Here is a 25,202-nt window from a genome sequence, read left to right as displayed (position 1 = left end):
TTAACTGACATATTTTCTACATTAGAACAGTGACTCTTTCAAGAAAGTACTTACTTGGCTATAAAGCACTTTGGGACGTCTTGAGATCATGTGAAGTGCTAAATAAATGCAAGTTTTTTTATTCATGTGCCTAGAGATTTAACCTGGATTATGTACTTATGTCTCTGGAGTGGTTCTTGAATCCATGACTTTCTCATCCAAAGACAAGCGTGCTACCCAATTAGCCATGGCTGACACCAAAATTGATGAGATTACAATATCACAATTAATATTCATATATTAATCCTTTATATTGAACTGGAAAGACAATCTAAAAGTAGTCTTAGGTAGTCCCTCAAGATCGAGGATGACTTGCTTCCACTCCGGTTCGATGGGTTCTGAGATGGCTGATAAGCCTGATGCACAATCTGCAGACTCTGCCACATTGGGGCAGGCAGGTTGTTCCTGAAGGGTCAACAGATGATGTGTTTGGCTCTCTCCGATGCCTCGTCTTCACCTCTGCATGCCCCCAGCAAAGTCTGTTGATGAGTTCAGTGCCTTCTCTCTTAAGGCGGCGATGTCAGCGTTGAGGTGCCTGAGTTCCTAAGCTTTGATGGTGCGGCACTCGGGTACGTCACTGTTGGGGTTGTCCATGAGCATCATGACGCTCCAGGTCCCAAACTTAATTTTGATGCAAAGAAGCTGCCTGTGCATAATTTTTTTTTTAATGTGGGTTAATTGTTGCATGCTGACTACCATAGGTCACTGCAGAGCAGGGCATTGGTCCAGTGGCAAGGGGGTTCCCAGATTGGAGGCCAGGCTCTGCTGTGCGACTTTTGCATGATCTGTGAATGAACAAAATGGCCAAGAAGCAAATATAAAAACAAAAAAACTGCGGATGCTGGAAATCCAAAACAAAAACAGAATTACCTGGAAAAACTCAGCAGGTCTGGCAGCATCGGCGGAGAAGAAAAGAGTTGACGTTTCGAGTCCTCATGACCCTTCGACAGAACTTGAGTTTGAGTCCAAGAAAGAGCTGAAATATAAGCTGGTTTAAGGTGTGTGTGTGGGGGGGCGGAGAGATAGAGAGACAGAGAGGTGGAGGGGGGTGTGGTTGTAGGGACAAACAAGCAGTGATAGAAGCAGATCATCAAAAGATGTCAACGACAATAGTACAATAGAACACATGGGTGTTAAAGTTAAAGTTGGTGATATTATCTAAACGAATGTGCTAATTAAGAATGGATGGTAGGGCACTCAAGGTATAGCTCTCGTGGGGTTTTTTTTATAATGGAAATAGGTGGGAAAAGGAAAATCTTTATAATTTATTGGAAAACAAAAAGGAAGGGGGAAACAGAAAGGGGGTGGGGATGGGGGAGGGAGCTCACGACCTAAAGTTGTTGAATTCAATATTCAGTCCGGAAGGCTGTAAAGTCTCTAGTCGGAAGATGAGGTGTTGTTCCTCCAGTTTGCGTTGGGCTTCACTGGAACAATGCAGCAAGCCAAGGACAGACACGTGGGCAAGAGAGCAGGGTGGAGTGTTAAAATGGCAAGCGACAGGGAGGTTTGGGTCATTCTTGCGGACAGACCGCAGGTGTTCTGCAAAGCGGTCGCCCAGTTTACGTTTGGTCTCTCCAATGTAGAGGAGACCAATCCTTGCATTATTGCGCAAGGCACTTATTTCCATATTGATGTTGCTCTTTTAATTACTATAACTTTGCTTTGTCTTATTCAGTGTGTTACTTCTCCATTTCAAAAACTTCTTCCCTACTCTGTGCTTTTCCAGTAATCTGTTAAATGCTATTCCCTTATCTGCACTCTGTCAAAGGCTTTGCTGAAGTCCAGAAATATAAAATTTACTGAGCTCCCCTTGTCAACAAACAGTGTCTGAGATTCAGTTGCTGGATTGTGCTAAGTTAGTTGAACATTGGTGACAAAGGGGAAGTTGAGTGAGGCAAGTGACCTAGACTGGGGGGATGAACAATTGACCGGGGCTATAGCTCCCGATTGTGATGATGGGTGCTCTCATATAGATTCTGGGCTTGGTACAGGATTAGACTTGATTGCAATTCTCTCTTTAATGGAAAATCTTGGGCTGACACATTAAGATACTGGAGCACACCTTGGGCAATGGAGTGCTGCCAACACCTGTGAAGCCTTGATTTCACCTGATTCAACAAGACCCAATGCCTACAGGGGTGGGAAGAAAATAATTGATTAGGTAGGGCATAAAACACAGTTATCAAAAGTGCATATTTATGTTAAACCCATTGTAGCCAGGTGATTTGAATTTCAAAGCTAATTAAACTCCATGTTCTGTAGCTTAGTTTACATCTTAAAGCAATGTCATAACTTTCCTTATATTTGGAAGATTATTTAAGGTGTTTCTTATTTCAGCCATGTGGAATTTACACAACAATAATTCCCATTAATTGATCAAGTTTGAACAGAGCACTGTTTCAAGAAATGAAATGCAAGGGCTGCAAAGCAGTAAACCTGTGTCTACAATAAAAAAATATTTGTGCGGTTGGAAGAAAAGTGATTCAAAATTAAATTGCAATGTTAGATTTCCTGAAAATCACATGCAGAGCTCCAAGTTGTGTGTAAATGGTGTGATGGTTTAAATTTTTACAAAGAAACTCGTCTGTATAACACTGAATAAATGATGAACATCACAAGCCACATTCAGTGGAGACTCATAACAATTTGCATATTCTATAAACTTTAGTTTCCTTCTCGGTTTAAATGTGCCACGTCAGATTTTTTAAAAATTCCTTTAGTGAAAGAGAGGAGAATATACAGCTTGTAATTTTATGGTGTAATATTATTTCAACCAGGATGTCCCAAACAACAGTGCAATATACAACAATTTGCATTTATGGAGCATCTTTGTCCCATGGCACTTCAAAAAGGTACAATGAAAAATGGACATCAAGCCAAAGGAGGAGAGATTTGGATGGGGTGTCCAAAAGTTTGGACAAAGTGTTGAGTTTTGAGGATTGTCTTGAAGTGAGAAGGAGCCCCACCCTGCTCACAATTTTCCAACCAACATGACAGGCTTGATAGCCCAGTTGGACTTTTCCTGTTCATCGATTTTGTATGTTTTTATTTCCATTATACGCCCCTCCATCTTCTCACCCATAGTGAGCGGCATTGAACATAGCTGGCACACAACTAGATTAGCAGTCTATTACCAGACCTGATTGAACCACATGAAGTGCTATCAGGTCTTGCTCTACTTTGCCAAAAAGCATTGTCTATTCTCCTTTAAATCAAAGCTAGGAGCTCACTGGCTTTTTTGTCATTAACATTGGGATCATCCAATCAGCTGCCTCTGCTGTTTCCTCCACTCTTTGGCCACCAAGCTAAACTTCTCACAAGGCCTTCACCCCCACCTCCCATTTGCCCTGCACCCAGTTTTTCTCTCTTGTCTCTTCTATGCCATCCTTGTAATCAAGCTCATCTTGACTAGGAGATCCCTTTCTCCTCCCTTGACTCCATTCCCACTAAACCAGTTTAATTTTCTGGCACAATGCCTGCTGACATTGAAAGTGTTTCCTTTCTTCAGCTTTGTTTTCCTCCTACCTTTCAAAACCACTGTCATTGCCCCCTGCCTCCTCAAATGAAAAAATCAACCGCTTTGTCCTTTCACACGACCATCATCCCATTTCCAACTTCACTTTTCTCTCAAGTCCCTGAATGTGTTACCATTTCTCAAATCCTTCCCCAGCTTTCCAACATTTTTTTTGTTTGTTCTTAGGATATGAGTGCTGGCAAATCTAGCATTTATTGCCTATCCCTAATTGCCCTTGAGAAGGTGGTGGTGTGATGCTGCCTTGAACCGCTGCAGTCCATCTGATGTGAGTACACCCATAGTGCTATTAGGCTGGAAGTTCTGGGCTTTTGACCCAGCAACAGTTCCAAGTCAGGATGAAGTGATTTGGAGGGGTTCTTGACAGTGGTGGTGTTCTCATGTGTCTGCTGCCCTTGCTGTAGGTGGTAAAGCTGGCAGGTTTGGAACTTGCTGTCAAAGGTGCCTTGGCAAGTTGCTGCAGTGCACCTTGTGGAGAGTGTGCACTACTGATACTGCTCCGCCGGTGGGGGGAATGAATGTTTAAGGTGTGGATGAGGTGCTGATAAAGCAGGCTGCCTGTCTTGGATGGTGTCGAGTGTCTTGAATGTTTGGGGCTGCATTCATCCAGGCAAGTGAAGAGCATTCCATCACACTCCTGACTTATGCATTGTAGATGGTTGACAAGCTTTGGGGAGTCAGGAGGTGAGTTACTCATGTTACAGTCTGGTTAGGGACCAGTAAATTTTTGCTTAAAGTAGACAAAGTTTGAAATACAAGTTACCCATTAAGAGAACAAAGCCACAAGATTCCACAAGTTTAAACGAACAAGATAAACTTTACTATACAAAGTCAAAAAAGTAAAACAATCTACAATATCTATCTTATGTTAATTCTGAATGTTAGAGTATGAGATAAAACTGAATTAACAAGCCAACTGTGGTTGAACACACCACGCTGCACTTTAAATGGCAGATGCGACCGAGACAGATCGCATGGATTTCTTCGCAACCCAGCCAAAAGTCAGTGACCATTATGAACCACAAAATCTTGGTAAAACTCTGTCTCCCTCAGGAGGAATTTCAAGTCTTCACTTTCAAAGACCAAGCCTCTAAATTCCCTCAAAAGTTGCTCCGACTTGGACTGCCTCAATGACTGTTTACCTCCCAACTGTTCAAACTCTTCTCCTGAGAGTACGTTTATGGGATTCACAAAGCTGCAATCCTGCCTTTACTTGCCAGTGTACTTCCAACTCTTTCACAAACTGCTGGCTTCACTAAGTTGCAATTGCCCCTGGGTTTCTCTGAACTCCCATCTCCTGGCTGCACCAAGCTATAAATGGATCCCAGGGCTGCTTCTGAGTTCTAACCACCTCCAGCATGGAACCAGTGACCTTCCACCACAGTCTCAACTCCCTAGGACTTCCCTGTGCCCTAACTGCATGGAGTCTGCTCACAACAGCATCTTTTCAGTTTCCAGCCTCTTACCCTGCTGCAGAACACTCCAATAAATTGAAACCAGAACACCCTCTTAAGCTCCATCAATCTCTTTGATGCAGCCAACTCCCAAAACAAAACATCCCTCTGGACTGTACTTCTTTACAAGCATTGTAGACATCATGTCTCCAGCTAAGTAAGCCCACCTGCTGTTTTATGGCTCTTGTTTTTCTAGCTGTTAACTCCTTAAGGCTCCAACTTTTTAAGTGTAAAAGACTCCAGGCTTCTTCAGTAGCATTTATCCTATTTTCTACAGTTAAACTTTAATCTTACTGGAATTAAACATTACCTCTAAAAAACTAACATAAGTCATGAACTAGATATTCATCACATTTGCCACAGAATTCTCAACTTCTGACTTGCCCTTGTAGCCACAATATTTGTATGGTTGGATCAGTTAAGTTTCTGGTCAGTGATGCACACACCTCCCCCCGCCTCCCCCCCACCCAGCTCCAGGATGTTGATGTTGGGGGATTTGGTATTGATAAGCAATTTCATGTTAAGGAAATTGGTTAGATTCTCTTTTGTTGGAGATGGTCAATGCCTGGCACTTGCATGGCACTAATGTTACTTACCACTTATCAGCTGAGCCTGAACGTTGTCTAGGCCTGCTAAATGGACTGCTTTACTATCTATAGTGAGTGGTACTAAACATTGTGCAAATATCCCCACTGTGGCCTTGTGTTGGAAGGAAGGTCATTGATGAAGGTGGTTGGGCCTGGGACACAATCCTGAAGAATGCTTGTAGCCATGTCTTGGGGCTGAAATGATTGGTATGTGACTTGGTGGGGTTCTTGAACATGGTGGTGTTCCCATACGGCTGCTGTCCTTGCTCTTCTTGGTTGTAGAGATCGCAGGTTTGAAAGTTGTCGAAGGTGCATCTTGTGGATGGTACACACAAGCACAGGTATGACTCCAACCAATGGAGATTTTTTCCCTGATTCCTATTCACTTCAATTTTGCTAGGACTCCTTGATGCTACACTTAATCAAATGCTGCCTTGATGTCAAGGGCAGATACTTGCACCTCACCTCTGTAATTCAGTTCTTCTTTCCACGTTTGGACCAAAGATGTAATGAGGTCTTCTCTGAATGGCGCTTGCAGAGCTCAAACAGAGGATCAGTGAGCAAGTTGTGGCTGAGTAAGTAGCATTTGATAGCACTGTCGACAACATCTTCCATCACTTTGCTGACGACTGAGAGTAGATTGATAGACTGGTAATTGGCCAGATTGGATTTGCCCTGCTTTTTGTGAAAAGAACCCCTCCAAGTCACATACCAATCATTTCAGCCTCAGGACATGGTTTCAGGCATTTCTCAGGGTTGTGTCCCAGACCCAACCACCTTCAGCTGCTTCATCAATGACCTTTCTTCCAACACAAGGTCACAGTGGGGATGTTTGCACAATGTTAAGTACCGCTCACAACGACTCAGATACTGAAGCAGTCCATTTAGCAAGACCTGGACAACATTCAGGCTCGGGCTGATAAGTGGTAAGTAACATTAGTGCCAGGCATTGACCATCTCCAATAAAAGAGAATCTAATTTTCCACATTGTCAGGTATATGCCAGTATTGTAGTTGTACTGGAACAACTTGGCTAAGGGTGTGGCTAATTCTGGAGCACACGTTTTCAGCAATACACTCAGGATGTTGTCTGGCCATAGAACTTTTTCTGTGCCCAGTGCCTTCAGCTGTTTCTTGATATCACATGGAGTGAATCGAATTGTCTGAAGACTGGCATCAACTCACTTGAGTCTGTCCAATCAGATTTTCAGTTTCTGCCATAGCACTGAAATGGTCCTAATCAATGTTACAAATGACATCCTTTGTGAATGTGGTAAACTATCCTTATTGTCCTCCTCGAATTGGTTGAACACATTATTCTCATACAGGCTCAGTGAGATTGTCGCTCGCATTATTCTTATTTATCAGATCATAAACAGAGCATCTCCAGCAATGGCTTCTCATCCCGATCCCTGTGGACATCTGCCGAAGAAGCACAAATCTGACTGGTGAAAAACAGCTCAATGGAACTTGACAAGCTTATGTCAGTGCCTGACCTTTTCATTATTTGGAGAGCTGTTAGGAACAGTAAGCCCAGAAATGCTGAGGTCAAACGCTCCTGAGCAAGATCACTTACCTCAACAGGCCAGGGCTTGGTCTGAAAAAGACAGAAATCTTACAAAAGTTTTGGTAAGTTAGTATAATGTTCCTGACATCAAAAAAAATTCGATATAAAATCTTCGAAGCATAGCTTACAAAGATCAAAACAGGATATTAAATTTCACTGATCATTGAGAGCTTAAAAAACACATTAGAATGTGCAAATCGGCTGTGAATATAAAACCAGATTCTTCATGGTAACCTTTACAATTCCCTGCTAAATTCACTTATAATGGTGCTATTGGACACAAGGGATTGGTTGGAGTACACTGTCTTGAATCAGGTGACTGTCACCTGAGGAGACCCAGGATGAGCTTTGTACAGTTTATCTACAGCAAGGATTCTCCCAGAGTATAAACTCTTAATCATTGAGTGAAAACCCATCTTCTCAGTGAAATTTCAATAGTGTAACACAAGAGAGCTTAATTGTCTAACCAATTCACATTCTAAAGCCAAATGTGAACTATGACATAACTGTTTGAAAAGATAATCACCTCCTGAGCACCACATAAATGAACTTTGGGGGAAAAATAATCAAATTTGCCTATGTAAGGAAACTCTACTGACAATCTTTTGGAAAACATTTTGGCATTTTCCAAATCTGCAAACCCTCACAGACATGGGTCACTGGATCACAGTTAGGTATGTGAACTTTGATTGAACTTGTCCTGATCTAAGGACAATAAGGTTAACTAAAGTGTCCTAAGCACTGCCTCAACTAAGATCAGACTAAGGTAAAGATTTTCTGGCCGTGTCGTGGTGGGACCTGCAGGAGATTCGGCCAGCCAAAAGTCCATTGACTTTCAGTGGGACTGGACGATCCCAGTGGTGGGCAGGGCCGGAAAATCACGCCCTTACTGAAATGGGCAAATAACAAGTGAGATTATTTATTAGTTTGATTCTGACATTTATTCATTCCTTTGATTCTGACATTAATCGGGAATTATTCATATAGGAATTCCCAAAAGGCAGATACACGGTTAACTGAATTGTCTTATGTAGCTATACTTAATATAGAAAGCACAGACCTGGTCATCCTCCCATTTTCGAAACAACTTTTCCCTCTGGTTTTAGCATAAACCCAGTTCTCATCTATTGAGGCACTCCAGTGTTTGAGATGACCAGAACCACTTTCCTCTACTCCAAGTATGAGTAATTTGAAACACAGAAATTCTTCAGAAATAACTCCTGTAACATATTAATCTATTAAAAGTCTTGCAAGTTGAGAGTGTACCTAGTTAAACATAATACTTCCTGATGCCCCATTTAAAATGTGCAAACTCATTATACTTGGATCAGACTCGCCCAGTTCTGTTGCCAAAGTATGTGATGCTATGATGCTGCCCTACACCCATGCCACCCACTCGATCCACCTTTTTGGCACTTCTCTTTATTCTCAGCAACTGCTGATCTCAAAGCCCCATGTTAACCTTTTCCATTGAACTGCTCCCTTCTGGTACCTTCCTAATTCCTCCCAGTTCTCCACACTCCAACAGCCACCCCTCCCATTGCGCCCATGCCCTCCTAGCACCCAAGATCACTCTCTCAAAACTACCGCAGTGCAGCAACTTGTATGTACTTTAAAGATGCTTTTCTCTTTAGGACCCCACTGGTGATACAAAGGTGGATACATAACACAATCGTCTCTCTATCTGTTAAGGCTGCATCTGAGTTCAACAGCTGCAGCTCGACTCTTTCAGGTCGTACTCTTTACATTCCCTGGGTGAAAACTGAATTCAAAAGTCCAGGACAGATCTCTGTACATGGATAGATATTTGGATACTAAGAGCCCACTCACAGCAGTTCAAATTTAATTGTTTCAACAAGTGTATGGACAGAAATGTCTGCTTTGTATAAGAATTAGAAAATAATTGCCCTGGAAGTCCTTTTGCCTGGCATTTTTTAAACCTGGCTTGACACGAAAGTGGATTCAAACCACATGTCGAACCTAATGGAAGTTGTGTTAGATAGCTTCCTTCAAAGAGTCTCACTTTTTTGTGTTACATTTTCTACATTACAACAGTGACTACACTTAAAGTACTTACTTGGTTCTTAGGCATTTGGAGACATCCTGAGCTCAGAAACTCTGTAAATGAATTTTTTTTTTCTTTCTTTCTTGTCCAGCCCAGTTCTGGGTTTAGACTGCAACTTTAGCCTCTGCATAAAGTGGAATCTCCTTTACACCAATGTTATTGTTGTAATGTAAGTGCACCCTTGGGGTAGCTGGTAGAAATTGCATGAGGGAGAATTTTGGTGCCATCTGTCCATCCTCTGCTCCTTCTTAGAGAAGCACCAAAGCTTTTCTTGTTGTCTTGCTCAGTAAGACAGAAAAAGTTGGAAAGTCAGCATGTAGGAATTTGTGGATGTGAGTCCACGACAATACCCAAGATCTAAACATCTCACTAGGCAACCTCCCACATATTGGATAGGAATTTTTGTTTAAACGATATCTTTTTTAATTGAGCTTAATTCCTTGTGAAACTACCCAAGATTAGAATTGAAAGCCATCTCCCATACTGGAGTGTGCAGATTCAAGGTTTCTTTTGCTTGTAAATAAAATATAAGGCTTCATTCTGTTGTAACAAAAGCAATTGCTGCTGACGTACTAGTCTCTGGAAATTGAGTTATATGATTCTACATTGCAGTGTGAGTGGTGTTGAAATGCTTACGTATGTATTGTACAGCTACAAGGAAAATCGCAAGGCATTTTATAAATATATTAGGGCAAGAGAATAACCAGGGAAAGAGTAGGGTCCATTACTCAAAGTGGCAATCTGTGCATGGAGCCGGAGGACGTAGGTAAGGTTTAAAATGATTACTTTTCGTCTGTGTTCACTATGGAGAAGGACAATATAGGTGTAGAAATCAGTGAGGGGGACTTTTATATACTTGAACAAATTAGTATTGAGAGGGAGGAGGTATTAGTGGTTTTAGCAGGCTTAAAAGTGATAAATCCCCAAGCCCAGATGAGACATATCCCAAGCTGCAATGTGGGGCAAGGGAGGAGATTGCAAGGGCTCTGACACTAATTTTCAAATCCTCTCTGGCCACAGGAGAGGTGCCAGAGGACTGGAGGAAAATGAATGTGGTACCATTATTCAAGAAGGATAGTCAGGATAAACCAGGTAATTACAGGCCAGTGAGTCTAACATCAGTGGTACGGAAACTACTGGAAAAGGCTCTGAGGGACAGAATTAATCTCCACTTGGAGAGGCAGGGATTAATCAGGGATAGTCAGCATGGCTTTGTCAGGGGCAGATCATGTCTAACAAATTTGATTGATTTTTCAAGGAGGTGACTAGTTGTGTAGTTGAGGGCCATGCAGTTGATGTAGTCTACATGGGCTTCAGTAAGGCTTTTGACAAGGTCCCACATGGGAGAATGGTCATGAAGGCAAGAGCCCATGGGATCCAGGGCAAGTTGGCAAATTGAATCCAAAATTGGCTTAGTGGCAGGAGGCAGAGGGTGATGGTCGAAGGTTGTTTTTGCGATTGGAAGACTGTGACGGGTGCTGTACCACAGGATCCGGTGTTGGAACCCTTGCTGTTTGTAGTGTACATTCATGATTTAGACGTGAATATAGGAGGTATGATCAGTAAGGTTGCAGATGACACAAAATTTGGTGGTGTCGTGAATAGTGAGGAGGAAAGCCTTAGATTACAGGATGATATAGATGGGCTAGTAAAGTGAGCAGAGCAGTGGCAAATGGAATTTAATTCTGAGAAGTGCGAGGTGATGCATTTTGGGGGACTAACATGGCAAGGGTATACACAATGAATGGTAGGTCCTAGGAAGTACAGAGGATCAGAGGGACCTTGGTGTACATGTCCTTGGATCCCTGAAGGCAGCAGCACAGGTAGATAAGGTGGTTAAGAAGGCATATGGAATACTTGCCTTTATTAGCCAAGGCTTAGAATATAAGACCAGGGAGGTTATGTTGGAGCTGTATAAAATGCTAGTTAGGCCACAGCTGGAGTGCTGTGTGCAGTTCTGGACGCCACCCTATAGGAAGGATGTGATTGCACTGGAGAGGGTGCAGAGGAGATTCACCAGGATGTTGCCTGGGCTAGAGCTTTTCAGCTATGAAGAGAGACTGGATAGGCTAGGGTTATTTTCCTTAGAGCGGAGAAGGCTGAGGGGGGATCTGATAGAGGTATACAAATTTATGAGGGGCATAGATAGGGTAGATAGGAGGAAACTTTTCCCTTTAGCGGAGGTGTCAATAACCAGGGGGCATAGATTTAAGGTAAGGGCAGGAGGTTTAGAGGGGATTTGAGGAAAGATTTTTCTCACCCAGAAGGTGGTTGGAATCTGGAACACACTGCCTGAGGGGTGGTAGAGGCAGGAACCGTCAGCATTTAAGAAGTATTTAGATGAGCACTTGAAATGTCATAGAATACAGGGCTGCAGGCCAAGTGCTGGAAAATGGGATTAAAATGGGTGCTTGAAGGCCAGCACGGATACAGTGGGCCGAAGGACCTGTTTCTGTGCTGTATAACTCTATGACTCAAAGTAGTGGAAGTTTATTTTTACTGGTTACGTCACTTTGTCAATTCTAACATTCCATTAATTCAGTTTCACCGTGCAGTGATAGTTCACAGCTATTAAACTGAGAAAATGGAAGCGCAAAGAGATTTTTCCCAAGGAGCCTGGATTTTCTTCACTTCTATGGGTTGCCTAGTGAGATAAAAACAAAAAAACTGCGGATGCTGGAAATCCAAAACAAAAACAGAATTACGGGTCATGAGGACTCGAAACGTCAACTCTTTTCTTCTCCGCCGATGCTGCCAGACCTGCTGAGTTTTTCCAGGTAATTCTGTTTTTGTTTTGCCTAGTGAGATGTTTAGATCTTGGGGATTGTTGTTGACTAATGACATTGGGTCATGATGACTGTATCATGGGGCGCTAGAACATAGACTCTTTGCCATAGTGAGTTTGTGATTCCGGTCAGACAGTTTGGGAGAGGTGTCAAATAAAGAGGAAAGAGTTCTTCCCCAGATGCCGGGTGAAAGAACTGATGGGAAAGTTGACCTGCTCCCCTAATTCAGAAGCACAGGCTGAGGCTTTGGAGCAAGTTTATCTGGCCGTGATGGTGCTGGGAGTAGGATCTTAAAAATGAAGAGGTCAAAAATAAGGATGTTTGGAGTCATTGCAATGCTCAGGATTAAACTAAATGGAAGCTGAACAGCTGAATTCCCTGTGCTGCACAATTAGATCCTTTAGGTAAGCCACTCCATGCATCATTTCAACTTGTATCCACTTCACTGTCCCTTATTTGTACAGATAACTTGTTAACCAAAACAAATAGGAAAATTCCAAAGTAATTCCCTGCAGATAAAGTGAGACTTGATCAGGAATTGAGAAGAGAAGCTGCTAACAAAGCTTTTCTACTTTTCTTTGGGAATAATGATGGCATCTGTCTGATTGTGCTGCCACCTAGGGGTAACTGCGGTCTGATTCGAGAAGGAGGAAAAGAAGCTCATGAGCTCAATGTCCATTTGTGCCTAATCTCATGGAGTTGCTGATTCGGAAAATAATTATCTATCACGAGCATGCACTGTTTTCTGTGGAATATTATTCTACATTAATCATAAACAATGCAGCATGGTGCAAATCTTTTTGAAGTTTGAGGATAAGATCAATGAGTGGAAATTCCTCCTTTATCTTAATTGATACCTTGTCTTTTTTTAAGGTCTTACTCCCAGCCATCACAACCAGATAGACTTGTTCCAAGCCTCAGCCCATGCTGCTCTGAATTAGGGGAGCAGGTCAACTTTCCCAACAGTTCTTTAGCCCTGCATCTGGGGAAGAACTCTTGTCTTTATTTGATAGTTATATAGCGCCAGTAATATAGGAAAACATTCACAAAGTCCCTGAAGAAGACGTGATTTTAAAAAAATCAGGTAGGGAAGGCTGAACAAAACCTTGGTACAAGAGCCAAATATTAAGAAGGACCTTAAAGAAGGGGAATAGGAGGTGGAGAGATGCAGGATTTGGGGAGGGAATTACCAGAATGTGAGACCTAGACAGCTGAAGACACCGCTGTTGATATGACATGGTGGAGGTGGGTATAAAAAAGGACATATTACTTGGTTGGAAGGAATACTAACACTTATTCTTCAGTATTGCTGAAAAAAGAAATGTGTTGAAACTTTTCATCTTGCATTCATCCGGATAAGACGTAAAGCTTCAGCATGTCTCTTTCTTTCAAAAATACTTTTTACCAAACAACTACTTGATCTTCAGCTTAGCGTCTAGAATTGCTGAAGAAACAGTAAACCAGGAGCAAAGCCTTAGTATTGCTAAAATTTGCAAACTAGCCAACAATTGAAAAGCAAAAAAGGTTGCAGTGGGTTATCTGGAAAAGTACATATGCATGGTAGAGCTTTTATCCCACAAATTCTGAAAGAATCATTGGAAGTAATTTTGACTGCGTGAAACATTACTATTTCTGAGCAAAAGCTGGTGTCCTGTGGTCATCTGTATTTCAAAGTACCTTTGAATTATTATGCACATACATACCATGATTTATTATAAACCATTGTCAAATGGCTAGTATTTCTGGAAGCTTCGTTAAAATTCCATTTTTTGCCAGCTAGTTACTTGAAGGTTTCATCATATCTCAAGGTTATATTAGTGTTTAAAAAGAAGATTGTGTTCAGTCTTAGCTGTGTCTCCGGAACATCCGTTTAAACATTTGACCATTAACATGGGCAACATCTTAGTCCAGCATGAGATTGGTATTTCAGTTTCTGTGTATAGTAATTCTGTGCTATACATATATACAATAGGTAGGAAAATTAATTCAATGCAAGCTGCACATTTTTCATCAATTATTAAAGTGCTATTTCACACACTATCTCATGGGACAGGTTGTGAATAAGAGTGGAAGAGTTAAGTGTGTAGCAGAACAAAAAGCACAAACCAAGCATTTTTTAAAAATTGCAATCCCATTCAGTCTGTTGTAATTAGTGGAATTAGTCATGCAAATTAGATACGAATAGGACACAAATTGGCACTTTAAAATTTAACATCTCACAACAGTTGAAGTAAGCCATTCATTTCAGATGGGGTGTTTTTCTCGTTTAAGTATATAATTTGGAGCACAACCTAATAGTGAGTCCTTTGGAGTTCTTACAGTGAGAACATAGTTTGTAATGTTATCTTTGCTATTTGGAAAGGGAAATATGGCACTGCCCAGAGATCAGGTAATTTCTCCCAGGTATGGGATAGATAACAGCCTGTCTGTTCTTCTGAACCATTGAGATGCCAGCTGGAAAGTTCAGTCAGCAAAGGCTTGAAATGAGATACTCAGTGAACAAAGTGAGTGGTATATGAGGGTGAAGGGAGGATGAGAAATAGCAACACAACAGAGTAAAATTACTTTCAGGATAGTATCACTTTGAAGGTGGCAGACAAGCTGTTAAAGCTGCTAAAAGAGCATACGGGATCCTTAGCTTTATAAATAGAACCAAGAGTACAGCAAGGAAGGTATGCAATACCTTTATAAATCACTGGTTAGGGCTCAGCTGGAGCATTGTGTCCAGTTCTGGGCACCACATTTTTAGGAAGGATATCAAAGCCTTATAGAGGATGCAGAGGAGATTTGCCAGAATGATATCAAGCATGAGGAATTTTGGTAATGCAGGAAGACTGGGGAAGCTGAGATTATTCTCCTTCAACCAGAGAAGGTTATCGGGAGATTTAGTGGATCTGTTTAAAATCATGAGGGGTTGTGATTGCATAAATAAAGGGAAACTACTTCCACTGTCAGGAGGGCAGTAACCAGAGAACACAGATTTAGAGAGGAGAAAAAATTGCAGAAAATACCGTTGTCTCTGAATTCTGCGAAATAACCCTATGCTTTTGTTTTACTATTTATTTTTCCCTGTCGCGATAGAACTGTATATCATTTGATCATCAGGAAACTATACTGCGGATCTCAATTACTTACAACATCGCAGGTTGATTGGAAATTAACTGGTTTTGAGATGTTTAAAGAGTTTGCGAATTGAATGGATTTGTTCAGCAAATTTGTCGTCTGTTGGTTTTAGTGGAAACAGTTCAAACAATTGCATCTAACACGGAGCAAATTTGAGTCTTCAACTGTATAAAAATGTGAAAGCCAAATAGAATAAATAGACCAGACAGGAGCTATGCTTTTATTCTTGTACAAGATGTCTCTAAATTTGCTCTGTATATGGAGTACAAGGATCATAAAAATTGAGAAATTTGAATTTAATCTCCTCTAACAACAATGCTCAGGTTAATGTACAGTTTTTTTTTTCGTTAGAGGTATTCAAGGTGGTTTGTTATCCTTAAGATACAGATCAGGCATGATCTAATTGCATGATTGAACAGACTGGAGGGGCTGAATAGCCTCTTCCTGTTCTATAATATTGAGCAAAGAGAGATCGTCCCTTTCATCGGTCATACTCTAAGCCTTTAGTTTGATCGGTGGTATTTACAAATGTCCATTGACCTTGAGAGGAGAGTATAGGTTTTTTAGGGAGTTGGATAGGAGGGTGAATAGGGTGCAGGAAAAGGAGAGGGAACTTGAAATTTGAAAATATGATATTCTCTGCCTTGCAAAAAAGGGAACCATTCAGACATCAACAAAAACAGGGGCAGAAGAAACATTGCAAATTCACTAGGGTGTAGAACATCTGAGAGAGGTCAAATTTGTTCACTGTTTAGTTATTTAGAGCCCGGCCCTTTTTTCTTACATGCTGACCATCAGAGATTACTATTTCAAATTTTTTTATTATCTCGTTAAAAGCAGGACATTCAAGCTTTTTAGGTTCTGTGGATCATGTGGGTACACATTATAAAGCCTTAGGAGCCTTCATACCTTCAATCTATGTTCCCATTTATTTGCATTTGACGTTCTGATCTGCTTTGTATCCACCATTTGAGCAATAGAGTAACAACCCTTTTAAAGCTTCTAGGCCATAAAACCTGAGCAGAATGAATAAGCAAACACAAAATCTAAGCACATACTGCCTGATTATTTAGGTTTGGAAAGCTGAATTTCTGGGATCAGTCCTGAAGTTTGGACACTCATGCTTTAAGGCATCCTGTCGGGCAGGGAGTATAACAAGCAAAATATCACTTTACTATTTTTTTTACTGGGATGACATCTGTTGTGCTTTGAGTTGTATTTGATCTGGTGAATCATTCAGACCTCAGCAACAGAGACAGATGTTTTGGCAGACGAATGAAAAGGGCCAATCTGGGATACATTACATGGGACATGTAGCCAGCTGTTGTGGTTCAAAATGTTTTTCTAGCTCTTTGCTTTGTAAAAAAGAACAGATACAAAGACATTATTAGTAATCACTGATTTCATCATCTGTGTTGTTTAGGTGCCTTTTGAAAACCGGCTTGTTTTTATAATGACTGGTAGATCGCCTCTGGTGGAACTCTGTGTTAAGGATTCATAGAATCAAACATTATGGAAGGAGACCATTTATATCGCTGGAAAATTTTCTCCTTCAAGTATTTATCCAATTCCCTGTTGAAACCACTTATTGAATCTGCTTCCACCGTATCTTCGGATACATTCCTATAATGTAACCTTACTGCAATTGTCTCTCCTGTTTCTAGCTGCTACAGAAATTCCTATCAGAAGGTGAGGTTTCTCTCCATCTCTTCTCTCCAATCATGTTTTCCCCTGTCCCCACTCAATTATTTATTCATTCTTTTTCCCAACTCGAGAGAATCTGTTGCTATTTCTGTTCCCCTCACCCGTTCCCTGAATAGGGCAGCATTCTGCATCCTCCTTACACACATGCCTGTCCAGGCCAACAAGGTGTCCTTCCAGTTCCTCACTGGCTGTCTCTCCAAGTACAGCAAAATGGAAGGATTTTTTTTTTTTGCTTCAAGATCTTAGACTGAACATTCTGAATTAACAACAGTTTAAGTGGTTAATGAGCTTGATTTAAAACTTTAGATGACAGAAGACTTGAACTGAATGTTCACCTTGCAGTGGAGTTACTTACTTTGGTTTTGTGGATGAAAGCTTGCATTCTGTGGTGTTGTCCTTTGATGAACAGGCATATAAACTGGATGTTTGTAAATAGAATTGGTGTTTTTTTTCCATTTTGAAAAACTATTTGTGCATTTGTTGGAATGCTGGTTAACTGTGATGATTATTGTCCTGTGAGGAGTGGGTGAGTGGGGTGGGTACTCATTGAAAGAAAGAAAGACTTGCATTTCATGACCTCAGGATGTCCCAAATCACTTTGCAGCCAATTAAGTACTTTGAAGTGTGGTAACTGTTGCCATGTATGAAACACAGTAGCCAATTTGTGCACAACAAACTCCTAAAAACAGCAGTGATTATGGCCAGATAATCTCTCTTTAGGCTAATAGGTGTTGGTTGAGAGATAAATGATGGTCAATCCACCAGGGAGATCTCCATTGTTCCTCTTTAAATTGTGCCATGAGACTTTTTTTTGTGCCTGATGGAGCAGACATGGCCCAAGTTTAACGTCTTCTCTGACCATGTAGCATTCCCTTGGTACTGCAAAGAAATAGCATCCTAAATTTTGTGCTCAAGACCCTGAAGGGGCTGACTCTCAACCATCTGACTCAGAGGTGAGTGAGCTGCCAACTGAGCCCCAGCCGAAACCCATTGAACTATTCTGAGTGTTTGTGTCTGGGAGGCTTCCAAATATCAAAGAGCTTAAAATATGGGGGCAGCAGAGAAGTGTAGCCAGCATCCAAAATGTTGAGGCCTGACTGGCTGCATTTTGCTTTGTGTGTCTGAGGCGAGGACAAAAAGTGTATAGACTCAAAGTGTGTAGACTCAATACAGCACAGAAGGAAGTCTTTCAGACCACCATGCCAGTGCTGGATCTTTCAAAGTATTATTGATTTAGTGCCAGTCCGAAAGCTCAGTAAACGTTCCCTTTGTTGGATGAGATTTGTGGGTACTTTTTTTTTTGTATTTGATAAATTTGAGACACGATGGTTAGAAAATAGCTGACAGCCTTAATGTCCATGATAGATATGAGAAGCCTTATTATAGATGTAGTATGTCAGATTCTATAAATAAAGTGATGACTGTGCACCAGAACACAATATTCATAGGACAAAATGAAAAAAAATCAATTCTGGAGTTGAATTTTCACTATAAAATGAGAATCATACACAGGATTGTGTGACACTTGAAAAAATGCCAAATATACTTTGCGTTGCATTCATCATTGCATCTCCTTTAATTGTCACAATTTCAACAGCAACTTCCCTTAATTTTTTAGATTTACCTAGTCTCCTGTGCTACACTTTTTACCGTTGCTGGCTTCCCGCAGTATGAGGTCTGATCTTTCTGTTGGGGCCTTAATACAAATGCTTTTTAATTTTTACTTCTATAGAATCACCAGTTAAATTCTCAATGGGCTGAAAAACCCTAGAGAATTTTCTCATGGATAATATTTGCAAGGTTTCATTTTTTTTAGATCTGTACCACTGAGGTAAATTTAGCATTTGGATAAAAAAAAGTCCCTGTGCATCATGCAGCTGATACTGTCTATAGCTGTAGCAAGCAAAGGAAGTAAACTAAGCCGTGAAGTAATAAAAGAAGTGATTTTTTGAAATCTTGCATTTTCAGTGTTACTAATTTTCTCGTGATACCATGGAGTGACTAGAGAAGCTAGGGTTGTTTTTCGAGCAGACAGTTAAGAGGTGATTTAATAGAGGTGTTCACAAGTTTGATAGAGTATATAGGAGAAATGGTTTACACTGACAGGAGAATCAGTGTCAGATGTGAAGTAACTTGCAAAAGAGCTAGAAGGGATATGGAGGGGGGAAAAGATTGCTGTGAGTTAGGATATGGAATGTGCTACCTGAGAGTCTGGTGGAAGGGGATTCAATAATATCTTTCAAAAGGAATGGAAGCAGAAAATTTTGCAGGGCAGTGGGAAAAGAGCTGGGATGTGAGACTAATTTGATAGATCTTTCAAAGAGCTAGCACAGGCACAGTGGGCCAAAGGACCTCCTTTTGTGCTGCATCATTCTATGAATTCCTAGGCAATCCTAGAAAGTTAACAACCTTAAGCTCCAGTTATTCCTGCTCTGCTGCTGGAACCATCATTTTTATTTGGGCAGGTGATATTGCACCTATATCCGAGCTAATGTATGGTACTGTCTGTGACTGTTTATCGGGGCCGTAATGTAGTAGTCAAGGTCGGCTCGCATCCCAGCAGTCATGAGTTCAAATCCCACCACGCTGAAACTGAATTCAATAAATCTGGTAGTTCGTGGGCTGACACTGGGGAAATATGACCATGAATAATGTTGGAACAGTCAGGCCTCAGCATTCGATTCGGACACTCCTCTGCCACCCTGATATTTCAAGCTGCTTGATCTTTGATACCCACCTAAGTAGACAGTGGCTTTGTTTAACAAAGACACCTCTGACAATGCAGCACTCCCTCATTAAGGTGCTGAAGTGTGAATCTAGATTGTGCTCAAATCCTGGAATATCGAGCATCTTCATTACATCGTTTTTTGGGATGTTATGTTGATTTTGATATTTATGATGTATGTCATGAGCAATACCTTTAAAAAATTTTTTGAATATTTTGCAAATATTAATTTTTCTGTTTCTTCAGAAAGTATTTTTACTCAAGATAAGGGCTTCTGTTAGCTTTCCTGAAAATGGTACCTGCATTCCCTGTGGTTGAGATATGACCATTGATAATGTGATAATTCAGCTTCTTTGCACTTATTGGCTACCACCCTTAACTAGTTTGCCATTGGTGTTCAATAATTACATTAAAATAATCAGAAAGGATTGCAATATTCCAAAGTTTTTTGATGGCTCGTTATGGCTAAATCTTAAACCTAATGCTGCAGCTCATTAAATTTTGCACAGTTGAATACCATTAGCTTTGTCCTTAAATAGCACTTTACATGGTGGCATAGGAAAGAGGAGCAACTGTTCCTTCTGGATTACAACATTTATAAATAGCAGGGATGTCCAAATTATAGCCTGTGGGTTATTTCTACCCTCATCCTAATTATAGAGCTTATAAAACCCAAACAACTCATTGCTTTTATTTAATTATTGCTATTTTGTGGCTCTGGAAGTTTGAAAAGGACAGTTTCTGCTGCTATTGCTAAATACTTGGGTAGACCACCAATATCAGCAGCTTAGAAATATACAAATTAATCAAAACATTCACCTTTACATGTGGTGCATGAGAATCCTCTGCAAGGACCTAAAAGACTGGGTAAGATATTAAGGATAGACACACCTGATGCATGGTGTGCGTATAACAATGATCAGTGTAACTTGAAGTGAACAGAATTTTGGGCAGAATTTTTAGTTCGGTGGGCGGGTGTGCGACCGACCAAGCATGAAATGACGTGCGTTGTCGTCGGCTGAGTGCACCAACATCAACAATTAGTCGTGTGATAGTTCAGTCAGTGGGCACGTGCCTGGGCTGGCAGCGCGTCCGCCAACAATTAAAAGGCCTATTAAGCCCATTAAGTAATCAATTATCCTGAATTTTTCACTGCTTGTTCAACCTAACAGGCGGGATGAGGTTTCCAAAAGTAAATACCAATGAAATAAAAACTTTAATTTTTAATTAAAAACATGTCCATGCTCATGTGACAGAGTAACATGACAGGGGACATGTTTTATTAATTTTTTCTGTTGTTTACTAATGATTTCAATATGTTCTTCATGTCCCTGAGGCAGTTCTGTGCCACAGGGAGATTATTCAGCGCTATTTCACGTGCACACGCGAAGCTTGTACTAGGCCTGCTCGCCCTCCTCCCCCCCGTCCACATTGGCAGAGCTCAGTGCTGCAGCTCGCCTGTCACATTGGGCGGACCTTAATTGGCCCACCCACGTAAAATCGCGGAGCGCTACCGATCCCAGGCAGTGGTCGGCTTCCCGACTGCCCCAGCTGATTCCGCACACCAAGGGCAAAATCCTGCCCTATATTGCAATGCTCAAGCATAGAATTACATCATCTTAGATTGAATTGAAGTGGGTTGAGCCTTCTATGTCTTCACTTTAATGCAGCAAAGAAGATTCCAGCTCTACCTGAAAAAAACCAGGAGATTTGAGAACATCCTGATCGTTACCTGCCACTATTTTCCATTAGTCGTTGTAAACAACTGCACTGATGTTATATTCATTGGAACTTGAAATATCAAATGTCGCTGCATTCAGTATCATTCCAATTCCACAGGAGTCCCAGTGGTTGAGATACAGATGCTTCTGGGGTTACATTTCATGCTCTAACAGCTGTGGGGGATTGGTCAGATCTTGTTGCTAAAGTGATGAACCTAGAGGTCACTTATGACATCTTGTAATGTCCTTTACAATTCAGGTTTCCATGGAACCACAGTGATTCTCTAGTAATATGTTTATTCAATGTGAAGTGCATTTGATGGAAGATGAACGTAGATGATTAGGCTTCATAACCTTTTATAGCTCTGATTATAATTAACAACAAGCTATTTAAAAGAAAGTTCTACTTTCAACTTGGTTCAATAACAACAGCTTATATTTATCTAGCACCTTTAAAGTAATAAAAAAAACCCAAAGCACTTCACAAGAGCATTATAAAACAAAATATCACACAGAAGTTTTACACTTTGCACTTTCAGTTAGTTATTATAAATATCTTGTCCTTTGTCTGCATTATTATATTTTTTCTGCACATCATTCTCTGACCTGCTTAAGCCACTGGATAGACTGCTGTCTCTGCCAACTTGTAAATGAAGAGAAAGATCCCATTCTGGAATACAATGCAGATTTTTCCAGTTACACCATGGAGTTATTCTAAACTAGTGGTGCCTTTGGCTATGAAAAGTCTAAAATGATCTAGTTTTAAAAAGACCCTTCTGAAAGTAAACTGCAGAAAGAAACCCTGCAATAAAGATGCAGCAACAACTTAATTTATATATCACCTTTAACGTAGTAAAATGTCCCAAGGAGAGTTATCAGACAGGATTTGACATCGAGCCACATAAGTAGATATCACAACAGGCGCGCTAGAGCTTAGACAAAGAGGTAGGTTTTAAGGAGCACCTTAAAGGTGGAGAGACACAGATTTCTCAGGGCATTCCAGAACTTCGGACCAAGGCCAGTGGTGGAGTAATTAACATCTAATTTTCATTCCCTGATGTTTATTATTAAAAGTTTTATACTTTGAACCTAAATTTTACAGATGGATTTGAAATGTACACAAAGAAATAGTTCCTGGGATGAGGAACTCCAGTTGTTAAGACAGATTGGAGAATTTAGGACACTTTCCCTTAGAGAAAAGAAGGCTGAGAGGAGATTTGATACAGGTATTCAAAATCATGAGGGAAATGGACATAGTAGATGAGGAGAAAATATTCCCACTCATGAAAGGATCGAGAATGAGAGGGCACAGATTTAAAATAATTAGTAAAAACAAGCTATAGTGATATGAGAGAACTTTTTTCATGAGCGATTGGTTAAGTTCTGGAATGCTCTACCTGAGAGTGTGCTGGAGGCACTCAAAAGGGATTTAGACTGTTATCTGAAAAGGAAGAATGTGTACGGTTACAGGGAGAAGGTGGGAGAATGGGACTAAGTGGGTTGCTCATTTGGAGAGCTGATACAGACACAATGGGCCATTTGGCGGCCTCTGTGCCATATTGATTCTATGATGTAAAACTTAAACTTTGCTTATTCTTGAGTTCTTCAAAATATTTAAATAATCATGTAAATTATATTTGTGTATAAGAATATTGGCATAAATGATATTGCTGTGTCCAAAGGGTTAATAAATTACTGAGGATCTGCAACTATTAAAATTGCATTTTCTATATTTTAAAAAACTTTTTTCCCTGATTCCTCATCAAATACCCATACATTTTATTTTGCTTGTGGCAGAGGTTGAGACTCGTGTTGGTGTCTGGTTTTAACAGCCCTCAAGCATCCGGGCATATGCTGGAGACAAGATGGTGAATGTTGAAGTGTTGTTCAGTCACTCTTCTCCCTTCCCAGCAGGATTGACTGTTAGAAATCAAGAACAAAAAGCCTTGTTTGATTCATTTCCCAACCTCTATCATCTTTTGTTTCCAACAGGTGTCCTTGGTTAACAAAAGAAATCTCTCCAGCAATTCCAGTCTACAATGGCCTCATGTTTCTGTTTGTTTTGGCAAACTTCAGCATGGCAACGTTTATGGATCCTGGAATATTTCCACGAGGTTGGTGTGCAAAGATCATACGACTACAGTTTGCAAGTTCTCTGCATTGTTTGAGAGTGAAGAGCTAGTTATTGCAGAATCTCTGAAGTGCTGGTCATATTAATTTGAAAGAAAATTTGCTGATAACTCGGTGGCAGCATAAACCAGTGGTCTAAACTCAATGTGTGTATGCTATTAAAACTAATGGACGTGAAATAATCTGAGATTTTCTCTATAAATTAGTAGCACTGTTCTAAATGTTTTCCTAACAAAATTGCACACTTGCTTTAAGAATTTTAAATTGTATTGTTTGTAACTGCTTATGGATTACCATTATACCACTCCCAACGTGATCATGTTTGGCTTGCTCCTAATTATCTCTTAGCAACAGTGTCAGCGAGGCTAAACCTAGCCACGTATCACTTTTATATTGTCCCATTCAACAATGAGACAATCGCACTATTTCAACTTCTTGATAATATATAAAAAAAGCTTCCTAATCCACATCCATCTATCATGCTCATTTCTGGTCTTTGCCACTTCTAGGCATAATTTTATTGTTAATTGGCCTCAAAAGGCCCAAGGACGGGTGGGTCACCTGATGCCTCCCCAGCACCTTGTAAAATTTCAAACAGGTTGGGGTGAGCGAGTAGGTGGCGGGAAGGCCAACTGCTGGATTTTTCTGCCCTCACCTTCAAACCTCCCTCTTCATCCCCCTTCCACCCTTGCTCTGTCACCTGTTGCAGAACCTTCAACCATCCTGATCCTAGTCTCTTATATTCCCCACCTAAATTACTATACCATACCCCATCTTTCCTCGCTAGTAAAACCCAACTGTTGGACGTTGCTGTCAAATCACCCCTTACCCATTATCTGCTTGGTGTCTAAAGTAAATGCGTCCCTTTTGTGAAGAATCTTGCAACATTATCACTAAACTGTTCATTACTCTACTCATCTCTAGAATAGCTTCTATCTCATTATAGTAATCAGTAACAAACCTATTGAAAGAAATACGACATATTTGACTCTTTGTTCAAATGGAGACAGTATAACTGTAATTAACATAAAGTAATTGAAAATGTCATTTAGCACACAGTGTGCTAAAGTCACTCAAATCACAATTTCAGAGAACAGTTAATAATGTTATCCATTGAATGGAAAGCAAAGTGACCTTAGCCACAGCATTACAGCGCCAATAGTTTGTTCTATTTCAATTTTAAAATTGATGTTAAAGTGTAGAGCTCGAAATTTGCCAGCCAAGTCAGATTGCTGCGAAGTTTTAAACTTTTTTTTAAAAAAAATTGGTGCTAGTTATTGGCAGGACTATAAATGCCTTAGCTCAATTCAGCTGTTGTCCAGTCTGCTGCTTTGGCTTTCTCATTAAAAATGGAGATTGGAGCATGTACAGTTTATTCAGGTTTATGCAGGTTATTCAAATTGCCATGTCTTGGATCAAGAAGGCTTATGTATCTGTTTGTCTTCTTCCACTCCTCTCCCTTCCCGTATTTATGTTTCTTACCAGCAAGCCTAATCATCCTTCTTGGAATCAACTGCCAAGGAATGCGTAAGAGGAGCTATAGATAATGTAGCCATAGATTTCATTAAAAGCTGTTGCAGTTTGTAAACCAATGACATGGAATATTTCTTTAATGTTGGTGTGTTGACAAAACAGCATGTGTTGATGAGCAGCACACTTTGAAAGTTTGATCAATTTTGTAAAACATATTAAATTTATAAGTGACATTCCTATTTACTGAAAAGTCCAAAAAGCCTGTATGAAATTGTAATTTATACATTAGACACAACT

At 40.5% G+C, this 25,202-nt stretch overlaps 1 protein-coding gene across 2 annotated transcripts in view; it reads left to right on the top strand.

Moving 5' to 3' along the window:
• The window catches only part of zdhhc8b (zinc finger DHHC-type palmitoyltransferase 8b), a 269,275-nt gene that overhangs the window by 197,071 nt on the left and 47,002 nt on the right, over window positions 1–25,202 (top strand). For both annotated transcript variants that reach the window (XM_041203622.1, XM_041203623.1), the window contains exon 2: window positions 23,295–23,416. In XM_041203622.1, the coding sequence (XP_041059556.1) occupies window positions 23,295–23,416 (122 nt within the window). The remainder of the gene's footprint in view (window positions 1–23,294; window positions 23,417–25,202) is intronic.

The sequence above is a fragment of the Carcharodon carcharias genome, chromosome 13 (genome assembly GCF_017639515.1).
Source record: "Carcharodon carcharias isolate sCarCar2 chromosome 13, sCarCar2.pri, whole genome shotgun sequence".
NCBI lineage: Eukaryota > Metazoa > Chordata > Chondrichthyes > Lamniformes > Lamnidae > Carcharodon > Carcharodon carcharias.
This window is presented reverse-complemented; position numbering and strand designations above follow the sequence as displayed.